The sequence below is a fragment of the Bombus huntii genome, chromosome 10 (assembly GCF_024542735.1).
Source record: "Bombus huntii isolate Logan2020A chromosome 10, iyBomHunt1.1, whole genome shotgun sequence".
NCBI lineage: Eukaryota > Metazoa > Arthropoda > Insecta > Hymenoptera > Apidae > Bombus > Bombus huntii.
The window spans coordinates 7,804,487-7,821,389 of record NC_066247.1 but is presented as its reverse complement, the minus strand read 5'-3'; the positions used below and the strand labels follow the sequence as shown (position 1 = coordinate 7,821,389).

The 16,903-nt window shown below is 39.0% G+C and overlaps 2 protein-coding genes across 5 annotated transcripts in view; one reads left to right on the top strand and one right to left on the bottom strand.

The window, feature by feature from the left end:
• Positions 1-1,173: 1,173 nt before the first annotated feature.
• LOC126869924 (selenocysteine insertion sequence-binding protein 2-like) lies at positions 1,174-3,914 on the bottom strand. The gene is made up of 7 exons (XM_050627133.1): positions 3,767-3,914; positions 3,513-3,667; positions 3,090-3,417; positions 2,355-3,010; positions 1,845-2,065; positions 1,634-1,788; positions 1,174-1,562 (listed from the first exon to the last, which is right to left on the bottom strand). Exons 2-7 carry the CDS (start codon positions 3,551-3,553, stop codon positions 1,389-1,391), a joined length of 1,575 nt encoding a protein of 524 aa, XP_050483090.1. The 5' UTR covers positions 3,554-3,667; positions 3,767-3,914; the 3' UTR covers positions 1,174-1,388.
• Positions 3,915-4,959: 1,045 nt separating this feature from the next.
• Positions 4,960-16,903, top strand: part of LOC126869909 (serine proteinase stubble-like) — a 77,199-nt gene continuing 65,255 nt past the window's right edge. For all 4 annotated transcript variants that reach the window (XM_050627085.1, XM_050627086.1, XM_050627088.1 and 1 more), the window contains exon 1: positions 4,960-5,092. The gene's annotated coding sequence lies outside the window, so the exon portion shown is untranslated. The remainder of the gene's footprint in view (positions 5,093-16,903) is intronic.

Here is a 16,903-nt window from a genome sequence, read left to right as displayed (position 1 = left end):
TGCGGCACACGATACACGCAAGAAGCTGAATACCAAAGATTCCTGGAATCACTGCTATAGAGCGATAAAGCGTTTACACCTGGATCGATTAGCATCCTTCATTAAAATTAATGGAGAATCGATACTAATCCTCCCACGATCGAGCATCCGTGTTCGATGCATATGAACGTAGTAATTAAGCGAAATATCTGCATCCGACCGAGGTGTATCGGTGCGTTGGCTTTGGTTTTAGGGACAGGTATGCATTACGTGTTGTGCAAACACCGATGTATGTAATATACTTACACACCGACTAATATTGCCCTGAAAAATACCTGCCGCAGCATTGACTAAATACAGCATAGACCTGACATTATATGAGATTTCGTGTCTCATGTTCTGAAATACCGACCTCGTGAAAATTCAGAGTTTGTTACGCCCTCTACGATTTACTACGTCGCATGTAGGAATCTGTATATTTGTTTCAATCGTCGGAAGCGATAAAAGTGGAAAATTATATTCTGTAATACCGACAATTCACAGATTTTATTACGCCATCTACAATTTATAACATGGCGCGAGTGTAATTAGTCCGCTTGAATCTGCTCATTTAAATAAAACTTTAAACAAAACTAATTATTGCATGATTAAATAAACTTCTGCCGATTCAGCTCATTTAACTAAACGTAAACTACTATTATACGAACGAGATAACCTTAGTTTTAGTATATTTGTAAAGATCGATGCACTTAGTCGATATATTTATCGACAGAAACAAGATTTCTTTTACGCTTTCTATTGGGCGTAATTTGTCTTTGAATAATACATTTTTCCCTTAGAAATGGCAATATATCAATGCGATTTTTATTTTAGATTTGTAATGTTTATAAATACGTACTATGGTATTCTCAATTAATGAATATTAGAATCCTGATTTTTGGTTATTACATATATGTAGATCTATCTTTAATCATATATATATATATATGTATATACGATGTGCTCAACAGTAAAAGACTTCAAAAGAGAATTAATATTCCAAAAAATTCACAATTGTTCAATGTCTATCAATGAATAATATTATTACATTATATTATGAGAGATTAGGAATTGTTTCAAGATCAAATGAATTTTATGATAATATTGACTTGAGTTTATAATGATACGAAGATGATTTCTAATACGAAGCCAACATACAGATTGGAATATACTATTTATTATACTATTTCTAAACAATCTGTTATATAATAATGCATTTAATAATATAAATTCAAATTATAAAAAATATATTTATTATAACAAACGTCGATATGTATCGATTTCATAAATCACATGCCAATCAATATTTTCTATATACATAATTAATACGTAATAAATACAAATATATCACCGCTTTTATGATTATTTTATCAACTATGCATATTATAGGACAAAATTTTCAAAAGAGCATTAATATTTTCTGAAAGTAAATAATCTTCCGAGATCACCTTTGATATATCGATAATTGATTCGGTGTCGCCATTTAGTTTTTTGAACGCGTTCCTCGCGCCTACAAGTTCCGTTAAAACATTTTTGAAAAGTAACTGAAAAAAGTGTCTTTCAAATATTTTGTGCGTTTTATATGTTATGGTTTAAAGGATTATGGTCTGCTTACCTCAATTCCACTATAATTTGCAATGCCAACGCATCCTACAAACCCTTTTCCGTGAGTATAATATCCTAACTTCCTTCTCCGTAATCCGAAACAGTAAACTACATGTTCTTTTTTACACGCATTGAGCAATTTATCGATTTGATCGTCTAATCCGTCTAAAATTACACGATCGTCATCTTTTTTTCATTCGAAAGAAAAATTTGATATTTACCTTCGAGTTCGACCTTTTCTATGTCAGGAGCGATAATTACGAATTTGAGCTTTTTCAATTCGACGTGTTTACGAACTTCTTTCAAACCGGAATAGTAACGACGCTTGTACTTAGATTTGTTTGGATTTTTCTCGTGAAATCTTTTTTGGAGTCTCGTGATTTCTTGTATGAATTTTTCAAGGTTGTCATTCAAGGCCACTGTTAACATATTAGTGCAGTATCTGTAAGGTATTTGAATTTTTAAAATCAATTAAGAATAATTTAATATCAATAATCGATAATGTTTTGTATAAGGTTATAATCATGGAAAGGAAATAGGATAGAAAAGAGGATAGGTTCTGATAAACATTTTGATAATGTAATGTGTTTATATCGTTTATTGCATCTATAAATAAGAATTAATGAGTCAGGTGTACAAATATGTATATTACAATGTCATATGATAGCATATAAGTATTGTATCAAATATTTTGCTGTTTATGAATATAAGCGCTTACTTACAGTACTTACTCTCTAAAGTTACGAGAAAATTTTATAAGGCTTTTATCATCTATGTCTGCGCTATTTTGACCTTCTTCCTTCAGGTCTTCTGCTATATGAAGGGAGAGCGTCTGTTTGACAATATCATTCTCTATTATGTCACTGACAAGATCAGAAAAATTTGTTCTGCTATTTCTTCCAACCAATCTGTTTGTCAATCGTCTTCCTTGAATTCCAAGATTATTTATTTTCCCAATCACATCTGGTCTGTGAGATAATGTATTATCTGAAATATTTATTTCATTTACATTTCTGTGATCTTTATCATACAGCGTCATTGTCCACATATTTCTAACATAATCTATATTTGTTTCTGGATCGGCTGTAATTTTTAAAGCATCAAAATTCATGGCATCAACATCTCTATAGATAGCTTCCATTTTTTTACGTTCGAACGCTTCTCTTTTCTCAATGTTAATTTGTGCTTTCATATTACGGTTTAACAAAATTAATTTCTTTAATTTCGAGGGCTTCTTGTTTTTAGAAATACATATTCTCACTCTCCTTAGATCTGAACATTTGTTTTTGCCCAATGTGTTTGGCATCGTAAATCCAAAACTACCCATGTATAAATTAATCCTTAGTTTAGGAACTTCTTTTCCAATTTTACTTGCGTGTATAGTATTCTATAAATAGAATTGTGAAAATTATTTAACGTTTATCATTATAGAATAACCACTTAATCATAATATTAATAACAGTTACCTGTAAAGCTTCCTGAAGGTTAATACAAATTTTATCTGATTTCTTATACCTTTTTAAGGATTTTGACCTCTTTGATTCCATACTTGTCTGCATGGGTAATACAATCTGCACACTGTTGGGTCTTGACAAACAATGATCTCTTGGAACAACAAAATTTTTACTCTTGACAAGCGCACTACCAAGTTCTGGATACTCAGAATGATCTAAACTTGCTGCTCTATCATCATCAGCAATATTTATGAAATCTTTTTTTCGAGAAGAATGTTTGACTTCATTCTTCTGACAAAGTTCTGGCCATGGATTACGAGAATTAGCATTTCCATTTATACTGAAAAATATACGTATAATATATACATAGAAGTGTATGATTCAACTTTCCAAATATTTGCGAAATCCATTATAAAAATTACATGCAATACTCACTGAAATGACCACATGAAATTATTAATCTGTGATTTCTGCATCCTATCTTATTTGCGTTCAATCGTCGTAACTTCCATTTATGTAGAAAATAGAGTTCATAAAATTGCTACAGATGCCTGTCACTAATCGTGAACTACGCAAAACTGCGTCATTCACTAGGAATATATAAACAAAACTATATGCTGCATTCTATTTATTCTTAAAGATCCTAGATTTAAAATTCTAAATTTAGAAATCTAATTATAATAGTATACCTAGCACTATCCAGTGGAAGTAAGCAGTTTCTTATTCACTTTTGTTAGAAACGAATCAATTCCATTGAGTTACAAGTTACAACTAACTAAAATAGCGGGTAAATATTTTTTGAAGGATAGATTTAATGGAAAGTTAGGTATAATAAAGGTTGGTAGACATGATGACCTAATTTCTCAATGAAATAATCTCAGCGCTTCTCCGTCAGAGGGTACTGCTGTCGTATACGATTGTTCCATTAAATTTTTATGAAAATTGCAAGTAGGAATTTTTTACAAAAAATGAAACATATAGATACTCTTATCAAACATTTAAAATGATTTATTATTTATAAAATATCTCGTGTACATACATCAAGGTTTATTCTACGATAATTCAATCGCTCGACAAGTTAAACCACACGTTCGTATTTTAGGTTTTGTAAAGGATCCAATCCTCCGCAAGAATTCCTCGGCTAAAAAATGGCTTCATTAACTCGCACCCAATTAAAAATGCACTGCACGTACAGTTAGTTGTAGGAAATTTTATGCATCGCCATCTGCAATTCGGAATACCAACGAAAGAGTCAAATCGCACCCATCTGCGAGCCTAATGGAATCGTTTTATCCTTCACATTCCACATTATATCAATTCCTTCTCGCACTCCATATTCCAATATTTCTTTTTCAATACATTTTAACACATTTACGTTTCAAGTAACATTTTTCGTACAGCCCCATTTATGAGCAAGCATTTACACATGGTACGCAATTCTCGTTCGTTTACTAACCCTTGTGGGATGCATATTTTATTCACCATATACAACGCCATCCTCCTAACATTTCCTCGATATTTAATCTCCTATAAAATCTCATGAGCTGAAACGTAACCAAGTCGATGAACCCGTCGACCGAAAGTCGTTGCATTATCTAACAGTAGTAAAAACGCCTCGCAATTACCCCCGTTGGATCGAGCTATTCGTTGGTGGTTTATCGCCGTTCATAAAATCGCTCGTCAGAACATCGCGCCACTGGCGCGTGGAAATGAACATGTCGGGGGCGGGCGACTTTCTTGAAAAAGTATTTCCTTTTATTTTTTCTTATTTCGCTGGTGGGAACGTCGCGTCGGTGGTGCTCGTGCGCCGTTCACCAAGGACCTGCGCACGTGCACCGGCCTGGCGGAGCGATGGAAATCAATAATTTCCAGGGTATAAAAGGTCCTGTTTCCGTAACGTGGCCACCTCTTTGAGTTCCGGTGATCGGTGTGTCGCGCACCTCGGCTTCGAACGTGTTTAGTGGATTCTTCTTCGTTTACGATTTATCAGTTTCATCGAAGAGGTATACAAGCAGGTAGTTGATTAAGTGATTTAGCGTATAAGGCACACGCACCGGCATCGGGTATGCCGGTGTTTAGTAATAAGTTTTCACTCCTGTGGTCACACGGACGATCTCGGGATAATCCTATCGAATCGCTCTATCGAGGCGTCGTACGGTAATATACATACATACGTACACATATATATATATACATATATATGTATGGTTGGAATTAACGAAATTGTCTAATTTTCCTTATCTTTTTCCTTGTTGTCGATCTTTCTTGTCGTTTTCGTCAGGAGATAAATGTAAGAAGAACTGTCGGAGGCCTCAAAGAGCGCAACATCATCGTGGCTTCCTCGGATACCGATAAATAGATTCGAAAGATAAATGTAAAAACATTGGCGTGTGGGAAACGATTAAACGATTTGATCCGTTCGATCGAACGATTCTGATTCTGCATGGGGATGGTTTTCCACGGTAGAAAGTGCGGTTGCACGTGGCAGGCACGTAATCGAACGGGCGTGCAGGAAAAATACGCGACGAGTCATTAGCGTTGAAATACTTTCACCTCTTAAATGATGGTTGGCGATCGGTATTCGTTGGTCGTCGCGATAACATTTCACACCCGAAACCGTCCGCTTGACTACGATTAATTTAATTAAGAACTTCGAAATCAGAAAGATGAACTTCTTACGAGATTTGCATACATCCACGAGACTGATGGCTTAAGGATTATACACTTCTCTTCTCGCTCTCTTTATAATTTTGTCCAAATACTATATATTTGGTTTTTCTTTTCACTTTAATTTCATTTTTTCCACACGGACATACCGTGTGGCATGGTGTAGGCCTCCTGGGGATCCCCGCCATGTAAAAAAACGGGAACGCGTTCCGGCACAGTACCCCTTGGGTGACGAGGAAAGCTGTGCCATTTTTATGTTCGTTTGACACCCAGCTTTCCTTGTTTTCCACCCTTCTTTGTCTATTTCTAAGAACAAGATTATTTCCTCTTTTTTTTTTTATTTTTCTACCGGTTTACGCTAATATACGAGACACGTTGCTCGTCGCTTTCATTCTCGATTAGTAAATTGACCGACCGAGGCGGGAGCACCAGCTCGAACAGCGTAAGTACACAAAGTGGTTAAAGTATTGTTTCAAGGCTGAAAAACTTCGAGTTGCTCTCGTCTCGAGCGAAGTAAACTGCTTTCATACTGTGCCACCTCGCTTCAAGTTCCCTTCAGCTTTCCCTATTCTCTACTTACCCAACCCTTCGTTACCAGGGACATCGTTTTCTTTAGAATTAATTCTTCGCACGACCGGATGTCCTACCTTGATTTATCCAAGCAAAGAAACTTTTAATGCAACGTATGTACTCTCTCCCGTCTCTATCGTGAAGGAAGGCAGCAACTGCAAAAAGAGCTTGGAACCAGTTTTTTGCAATTTTCTAACGTTGTCCCGTTATTATCTCGCGTCTGTATACGAATTAAAAACGTTAGGTTTTATAGTTACGAGATGCGGTGTAATATCGACGATCGAATCTATAAAAGTTTATATCGATTTTCCCCTTTAACAGATATTGTCCTCCTCCGCAGTCGAGCGGTGTACATCTTCGCAGTTCATAAAATCTACGTATCTAATAATCAGAATCGAAGACACGCGTACGAACAATCGTTTTCTTCGCTGATTAAAGAACGAACGCGTATCGATTTTATGCAATTGGTTAACAATAATCTTACCCTAATGGGAGAAATTTCTACCTGTTAATCATTAACTCGTTGCCAGCCCATTTCTTCGCCTCCAGCTGAACATTCTGACGCGTGTTTCATTTCTTCCGTGATAACGATCGGATTCGTTGGAAAGTTTGATTAAAAGTGCAGCCTTACGGCCACGGGAATGATTCATTGTTCGTGGAACGGGTGCATCGCGTTGCTCCTCGAACAGGTGATACCGGAAAAACCAACACTGGCGAAACGTTTCATTGTTCGAGCAATTGCTAATTGTTCTGTGACAATAGAAGTCTACGAACCTTGTCGCTTTTTATTTCAAAGGGAGTTTTCCAATGAAAAGAAACATCGTCGGTTTAGAAAGGAAGCGTGCAAGAGTAGAGTTGTGTCTGGTTAACGTTAAGTTGTTCCTTCGCTATTGAGGCATACAGTACCACGTTTATTTCTCTACGTGTAACGCTGCTGACGCAACTGTTGCGTTTCCTGTTTTCGTGTTTCGACAAACAGAGAAGCAAATCGATAAACTGTGCGTTAAAATAGATATTAATTCGATACGATGGTCGGAAGGGAATTTTATTGCAATTTTTCGCAACATGGATGATCGACTTGTAAATAGATGATCAATCTTTGAAAATGAGCTACTAGGGATACAAAAATTTAATCAACGCATTTAAACGTACATCTAAACCACAAATAATAAAATGATATTATTTAAAGAAACACCGCAACAAAATTTGCACATATTTCGCTTAACTCAAATTTTTCGATACATTTCTGATAAAAAGAGCATACAACTTGGAAAGAGGAAAAGGTGTTAAGTGAAATCAAGCGTTTCCCTTCGATCTTTCTTTTCCAAGCTCACACTCGACGAAGAGAGGATCGATCGAACTGGCTGTTCTCTCGTAATACAATCCCTTGGCACTTGCACTTTGGATATTGGATTCTCGATTGTTTGGTCACCTCTGTTTACGGGTACTTTCCTCAAAAATGGATTCTCTTCTCCAGTTACTAAGAATCGAGGGAAATTCGAGTCGTCGTCGTGATAAATAGGCTGGAATTTCAATTTTATTAATAGCGGTATTATCCCCGGCGGCAACTCGTCCCGCGATTTATGCGATCGTTTGGTTGAACTTGGGTAATCTAGAATCGAGAGAATTAAGGAAGACATTGGGTCACGGTGTGATCCGGCGATTCTTGGCTTGATTCAATCTAGCCATAAAATTTCATTCGTGTAGCCAATTTGTAAGGTTCTAGCTAGGCGTGAGAAGGCGAAACCGCAGCAGTGCGCATTAGTCCGCGCAAAAAAACCTATTGATTATTATAAAACGACCAGGCAATATCTCCGGCTGCCTACTTGCCTACTTACAGCATGCCGACGATGGCTGTTGTGTTTCGAGACGAGTTGAACGGAAAAAACAACAATGAAACACCACCCTTCGAAGATTGGCTTCGAAGATTGGAGTTTCGCGTGCTCTAGGTAGCACCGTCATCGTGTCATCGCCCTATTTCGTTAACAGGCTTCTTGGTAATCGTCGTCGCTCATCGCGATTACCGTACACGTTAAGTCATACTGCCGATCGCTTTACCGCGAGATTTTCGTTTAAAGTGAAAGTGGAATGACGTACACGCAAGCATTGTAACGAGAATTCATTGGAAAAGTCGACGAGGAGAATCATTACGATATTTTTCATAGGAATATTAAACGAAGCTACGTTAGAACACGAAGACGTTCTTTCGTTCTTTGAACCGCAGTTAGAAAAATCTTTATTGGGTGTGTGGGAATGAGAGAAGAACTTCTTAGTTTTATAAACTACCGATGTTCCGCTTCTGTAAAACGTTTATCAATCAATGAAACTCTAACGAAACATGTACGGTTAAAGAAGATTAAGGATGAGAAAAAATTCCTTGGTACGAATACTTGTCGATGATCTTAATCAAGTTCGAACAGCAAAATTAATCGAGTGGTCGATATTTCATTCTTGTAAGATACGCATCTATCGTTGATGGTATTGTAACCGCGTGTGTCTCTTTTAAAAAATAGTAGAAATTAGAAAAATTCTATCGTTGATCTTAATCGAGGTTGCAGCAGCAAAATTAATTAAGTCACCTCGCAGTTGTTAACTTAGTAAGTGGTCGATGTTTCACTTCAGCGAGATACCTATCCACCGACATGATTGGAGCTGGAAACATCAATTAATTTTCTAAGGTACACGATTTTGGAGTAGGTTAGTAGAGGAGTATCGAGAGAGCTAACTGGTATATGGGACAGCACGGAAACGAGCTCTTCAACCTGACAACACGAGTATCACGACTAGGACTGACACGCGTTTGCCCTTTAATTTCATACGTCGATCGCCTATTATTAGCGAAATGCATTGTCCCGAAGCGCGCTTGGCCGCTTAATCGAGACGTTCGCCGCTAATGGAAGTGGAGAACGCCCACAAAATCAAATTCATCGGGAACACTCTGTTCAGAGTGTCAACGTAAACAGAAGAGACGTATAGCAACCGCGCGTACCTATGGCGCGAACGCCACGATGATAATTGATTGTTTGTCGAGGGAAACAGCAACGTCGTCACGCGATGCTTCCACTCGAACTGGAACGCGTTCACGATTAGGATAGCTATGAATACCACGATGTGAATGCTACGATGTGAATACGACGCATCATCGTCGAGAGCATGCAGCGCGTTCAACATGCTAATATAATCTTGTAGGAGGAAACTTGGCCTCGAGACCCTTTTGGCGCTATTGTGAACAGCGACGTCTGTATATTGAGATGCAACCAGACCAAGTTCGAATACTCTCACCAGAAAGATCGAGTGGGCTTTGTTCGAGAGGTGTGCCTTTTTAATAGACGAGATAATTGAATCGTGTAGAGTGTAGGCGATGTTAGGTGTACAATATATGTGTCTACAAATATTAAATCGGGCAAGGAGGAATTTGGTTGACCTACATTGTCCGATCGTATTCGAAAGCTTCTACTTTTTTTTTAAGATATTTTTTCCAATATCTTTTTTCCAGGGCTCCTTATATGTATTTGACCTTTTTCTGAGTTCGGTGTTTTTAAGCAGCGCATTCCACATCGTATCTTCTTTTTGGTACAAATAGCTTTTTACTATTTTTTGCAATTGAATTCTTTTTATGTTTTTATAGACGAATTTTTCCTCCCATCCTCTTATAATTCGCTTGTAAATCTTACTCTTATGATAAATGATGACTGAAAAATGGACCTTGTATTATACACGTTTTTACGTACATGTACGTTTGCTCTTTCTTTTTGGCACGAAGCAATTCACTAGACCCTACTATAGTCATTAGCAACGATCAAAGACGAAAAACTTCGGCTACGAAGAAAATTACAGTGAGCGAAGATTAACTTTAATTATCGAAGAACAACTAAAAGCCCAAGTGTATCCAAACTACACTTCACTGGTAAATTAATCATCTAACTAGAAATGGGTTTCGAGGAAATGATCGATCGATGTTCTTTCTTCCTTTTTGCGTATAAAACCATGAACGCAGTTAGAAACTCTAAACGACGAGAAAATATGAAAATATCACGATTTAACTTTTATGTAATTTTTCGCTTGACAATCCATCTGTGACTATGTAATCGTACAATAAATGTATACGATAGCCACCAAAATTTACCACGATCCACGAGTGTTGTATTTTTTTCCTAATACGCAACGTTCGCGGAATATACGAGGCGGTCTCGAGAAGCATGTGCGGCGTGGTAAGTCGCGCGGAACGCATTATTTTCCTTTGGCAGCCTTAAAATATGTTGCTACTTGCGAACGTAGAAACGTGAAGAGAAAGAGAGTAAGAGAGAGGAAGCTTAGTATTTTTTTCGAACCTTGCGTACCACGAAAGCCGCGCGGAAATGAGGACGCTCGTTGAAGCACGAAACCACGAACACTTCTCTGTCGAACACGCCTTGAAATTTGCTAAGATGATATCGAACCATCTCCAACAACCGCTTATTTTCCACCTCGTATCGAATTAATATAGTATTTTATTCGTTCGATGGCAAGAGTCGTGGCAGAGTTCGTTTTCACTTTTGAAGAAATATCCACGTTCAAACGTTTTTCCCATCGTTTTCCCGGTGAGAAAATTCTGCCACGTTTTGCCGAGATGTTTCGATTCATCATGATCCCGAAACAAACTTGCAATTACTTATCGCACAGCACGCGATTCCAGACGTATCTTTATTCCCAGTAATTGCTTTCTTAATGGAGACCGATTTCGAGGCCGTGCAAACTTTCTCGACCGGCAGCCGTAAAGTCAATTTGACGACAGTTAAGTAAATTTAGGTTTCTTGGACAACCTTGAGCCGACGATGTAATTCGTGTCAAGCGATTTGACCGTACGCTTCGTGGGATTCCCATGAAATCTTCCGGTTCCCAGGAAAATCGCGAATAGTTGCACGAAATCCCGTTTAGTTTCCCTTAAAAGTCGAAAGTTCCTAGAATTTCTTTGCGTCTCGTTTTTTGCTTCACGTGGTTATCATCTCGCTAATCAGTCCATAAATTCACGAGGACAGTAGTAAAACATCGAAAATGGAATATTTCAACGAAATTACGCTTGTTTCCTTGAAAAAAATGGATACTCGTACAATTTCCCATTCTTTCATTCCGTTTTCCTTTCATCCATTCATCCATCTCGATAATCGATCTACGAATTTACGAGTATAGTAACGAGTATAATACTCGTTTCTCTCAGAAATAAAAGATTCCTGCAGATCCTCAAATTTTCGTCTCATTTTCCTATCACGTTTATCGTTTCAATAATTAATTCCACGTGTCCGCTGAAAATGGTATTACCAATAGAGAATGTCAGATTACATTCGTTATCTGTAAAAATAAAAACTTCCTACAATTACTGTACATTTTCGATTGCTTTCTGTCTCGTTCGTCCTTCGTTTCACATACGCGTTTATCATTTCGAGAATCAGTTATTGACGAATTTTACGTATACGGTAGTAAAACATCGAAAAGTCGTAAGCTAATTAACTGGAAGCGAGAGTATCGATGGAAAGGCGACGATAACGAGCAGCAGGGTGGCTGGACACAATGTCCACCGTACAGCCCGTACCGTTATTTTTTTATATTTATAACGTTGCCAGGTTCGAGGCCCTGTTACGCAACTTTCGTAACTGTATATCGTGGACCGTGTCACGGGATCAACCGGAGAAATATATCTGGCTTCGAGAGCGAGCTTTCGGCGAGAACTTACGAGCCTCCTGACTGCGTGGTGTGCACACAGCATACGGGAGTCATTCTTCTGGGACGATAAATCGTCCCTTCGATACGCGTGACCTCGTGAAATATGCGATGACGCGTTTTATCCTGCGACCCAGGGCTTTGCCTGTTTCAGCTATCTGAAATTCCGCCATTATACTCCTCGAACTTTGTAAGGTCTGTAACCGTTTGAAGATGTTGCGCTTTCTTCTGAAGCGTGCTTTGAACTTTGAAGTATTCGTCGATCAGAATTTCAAGCACATAGTTATGCTATATAACAATAATTATTAGGCTTATGTTTGTGCGAATTCATATTTTCATTAATAAATTTGATGGATATTATGACGGTGAATTTGGATATTTTTGCATCTTGAAATTCCCATATCTACATAAAAAATCCGCAATTAATCCATATGTATTAAATTGCATTTCAATGATGATAAAATGTTTCCAACGGGTGTTCGACGTAATTTCGAGTGAAAATAAAATTCATTAAGTTAGAGCGTATTTGGCTGGGTAATTTTGACCGAAAATAAGATCTCGTTGAGTCGCAAATGAGAAAGCTACGACGACGCGCACGTACAAGGGCGTCGCGACGGGCCTTGCACTCTGATTAGAGGCGTCTGTTCGCCTGCTCGAGAATTCGCTTTATCCGCTGATACTTTGCATAGAAATTGCCTCGACCCATTTCACGAAGCGACCAGAAGCTCGAGCGAAGATTCCCAGGGTACTCTCCAACCCTAATTCACTGTCCATGCAAATGCTGCCGTTATTGGCGGGCGTACTTTCCCAGTTGCAAAGTACTCCGACACAGATTGATTGAATTTTACTGGGAAAGCCTTCTTACAACGTTCGCATAAGACCATTTTTCTTTTATAGCCGTGGAAATCTCTAACGTCTTAACGCGTGAATTATGGAAGGAAAATTGTACGATAGCGATGGAAAAATTGTGGCTTGTAACAAATATAAATCTCTTAGAATCCAAATTGATCAACTTCATTTTTTGACCATTTCAATTCTCAAGAAGCAAATCCGAATACTTAGGTACAGATCCTTTAATAAAATTCTAATTCCGTGAAAATATATAATCTGCAAATTTTTCTTCAAATCTACCACGAATCTTTTCAACAACCTAATATTTCGTAACATTTCGAGGAAACAAAAGAGGAATAAACATTTGACAAAGATCAATTTCATCGAGAGTTTCTCAATTGAACGCACACTTTCGACGATGCTTTTAACGAATTGCGAACACGTATACGCGAAAGATATCGCAATGCTCGAAAGCGTACCTCGATTATACCGTGTCCACCTGGTGCAATAACGAAAAACCGAGGACGGCGATTTATAGGCAGTAAATCATCCAGCAAAAACAATGTTTCGTCGTACGAGGTTCGTTCGTATCTTTTAACAATGCAGTGGGAGGCTCGGCTATTCGAGGCCATCGGTACCTCCACGTGACATCGAATAAATGGAAATTCCGACAAAGCGGAAAATACGCGCGGACGCGAGATCAAGTGCGCTTTAGATCGCGTTTCCATCGAAACGGCAATATCCTGCTCGATTAAATTTTATCGAGATGTTGGATTAAAAATCGTATACGTGAAAAGAGAGGCGGATAGAAGGAACATCAGCAATATTTTTCCACGATCGTGGCGGTAAAAGGGCGGCTCTAAGCCGCAACCCTCGATTATCGGGGGCTATCGAGGGTGAGGCGATCCGGGACCAGCCGTTTTGTCGAAGAATAAAACGTAACTTTTCCCAATTGGCCTCCAATCGCGACAAACTCCCCTTGCTATTTCACCGAGATGAAACCTCCTCTCTACGATGCGCTTTTGTGCTTTATACCTGCTACTGGGTTTAATCTTTTGGATCTCGAAGTATCGGAACGTAGAACGTCGAAACGTGGCGTATTAACAATTTTTCTCTGCAACCAATAACACTTTCGTAGTATAACGATTCTCCCGTGTTTTTCTGAAATTTAAGAAATTCTCTAACGATGTGAAGTAACGATTCGGTTTACGACAAACATGGACGAGGATGGAGGGCAGCGAAGTTTTTTGTTAGGACGAGTGGAATTGTTAAACGTCACGTCGAATACATAAACGGGGCGACGTTTAAGAAGAACGATCGGTAAAAGTACTGGAAGACGGAGGATGTTTTTTTGAAACGTAGTGTCTCTGTTCGCGTGCAACAATGCAATTTCGGGGATGACAGGGACAAGTGGCTCCGACAGAGAAAAAGATTGTGGCCCCGAGGTGAACGGTTAGCCATTCTCTCGCAAATCGTTCCCCCATTTACGTGTGAGAAACGAGGTTGGAAGCAAGTCAAACGCGAAGTCGAACGAACGACTCTCTCTCTACGATCGTTCTCGTCGCCTTGGATTTCTTTAGAAATTCGAAATGTAAAATTGCCGACAATCCTGAGCTTATTACCTGGAAACCGAATGGATCTTATTAAACGACTCTATACGTGACGAAATAATAATATTCTCAAACATCAGACAGCCACTATACCAAGTTGCTGAAAGAAATTGTCGATCGGCACGTTTCTATCGCTTGAAACCGCACGATCGTCACGTTTCCATTGACTCAAGTCGATCCGAGTAGTAAAAATAATAATATTCTGCAATATCAAAATGTAACCACGAAGCGGCAGCAGGTGATTCGAAGAAGTTTTCATCGCGTTTACAGGATAGAAGGATACGATGTACGTTCTCCTTGTTCGCGAAATCTATAGTTGGCAACGTTCCTTCGACAGAATCACGGCGAGGCGAAAGATTTCTGTTCTCAGCGCGCATCCCTGAGACGAATGCCTCTGCATCTTGTCTGCGTGCAAACTTTCACCAGTGTGCATTGTCCCCATCGTTATGCCGACTCACACGCGCCGTTGCAAACTGATTGAGGCTTTCGTTTCGCCAGCGACAGTCCGTTCATTCAGAAACGTCGATCCTCGTGGATGATTTCTTTTGCTACTCGAGAAACGCTTCGATTACGCTTAATGCACACGCAACGAACGTGCGTTTTCTTCTTCTTGCGTACTTTTGCAACTTGCAATCGAGAAACTCTCTGCAAAAAGTACTTATACCGTATGTTTGTGTAATCGTGTATTTGTGCGATGGAATCGTGTTCGATCAGAAGGCCCATAAAAAGCGAAGTCGATCAGCAGCTTCTGAGAGATTCAGTTATGGTATTTGCCCAACAGCGAAACAGATAATAGAGATTAAAAATCCATTAGAAGGATAGAAGTTAGCCTTAGCACTTTTTCAATCTTCTCTTCAAGGTTTCGTCTAATATGCAGAACAAGGCCGCGTTTGTTTCAACGTTCTGCGAAACGAGCACGCGCATGTACACGCTTGTAGACTCAGGCAAAGCGTCAAGATAGTTGCCCGTGACAAACAATAGACTGGCTCGTTTCCACCCACGACTTCCACCTGCTTTTTTTTCCGTCTGCTTCCTCTTCCCATTCAGCGTTATTACGAAACCACGTGTCTCGCCAACCGGCACTTTCATCCTTCTCCTTTTTATTCGCCATCTTTTTATCAGGCCGACGATCTCGTGATTCCGAAAATTACCACGTATTACGTAACGTTACTCGCATGTTGGCGACAATAACCGGTACCGAGGACGCAATTTTAGAAAATGAAGGTAAACCTTCAAAACGACATTATTTCCGCTCTTATTTTCTCAACAAATGTAAAGTGGTAAAAACCAAGCACCGATAGAGATTCCGATATTCCCATTCTTATCACGTTCTATGCTTTAACGAATTTTTCAAAGCTTGTGTTCGCGAGAACGTCAAAATATCGCCGGTATTCGTTCGGCGTTCGTCGTAGTCGACAATACATCGTTGTAGTATACAAAGTAAAATCACCAGGGGGAAAGAATGTTGGAGCACGGCCAGATCGTACGAGACGTCGTATCTCAAACGAAGATCGAGACTCAAGCTCGCGAATGTATCGAAATACCATCGGCGACGCTAAGAACTTCGCCGACCGGCGAAATAAGATAAATCGAGGGATTCGAGTGCACCGAAGCTGGAAGAGACAGTGTACGGAACGAATGGTTAATTTTACAGCCGAATGTTGCACGAAGATTCTTACTGGGCCAATGCCGGTTTACAGAACGGAACGGACGATCTCTCGTTTCCCACTTTTTAATTAGCTTCACGATGATAAATCTCAGCGTGCTTCGTTTAATTGCGCCTCGTAATCCATGATACCTCGCGATGGTTTCAACTCGATGAAAAATTCGACAGCGGTTAATCTCATCAATTACGCGTACGAATTTCATTGGTCAAGTTAAAACAGCGGCGTCGATAAACGCGTAGTCGGTTGACGAGACTTCCTGGACATTTTCGAAGGGATTAGATAACAAATAAGTAGCTGAAGATTCGCACTCTTTTCAAGATTTATTTCGGCAAGAGGAATTTCAATCGTCGATCGTTATAATTTATTTATTCGAGATTCACGTCGTAGGAAATAGCACGAAGACAAGAAAAAAGGGATTCCACTAAAACGAGAGCGTCAACGTACCACGAGGAATTATAAGCCGCAAGAACGATAACCAATATCGAGAGGGAAAAGAAAAGAATTGATGAAAGACCGTAATAAAAATAAGACAAAGAATATCTAAAAATTGTAAAGATATCCAAGACAGCTGAAGATACTAAAGTACAGATTATCGAAGTATGTAAACACAGCTCTGGGCGACGTAAAGATGAGATACAAAGCTGTCAATATGAAAATGACAAAATACACGGAAAGTATAGACGAGCGGTAGTATAGTATCGCGTCCCTGTTGCCATACGCTGGGCTCGACGGAACAAATTAATATCTCCCCTAGGAAATGTTTCTCCTTGTATTTATCATCATT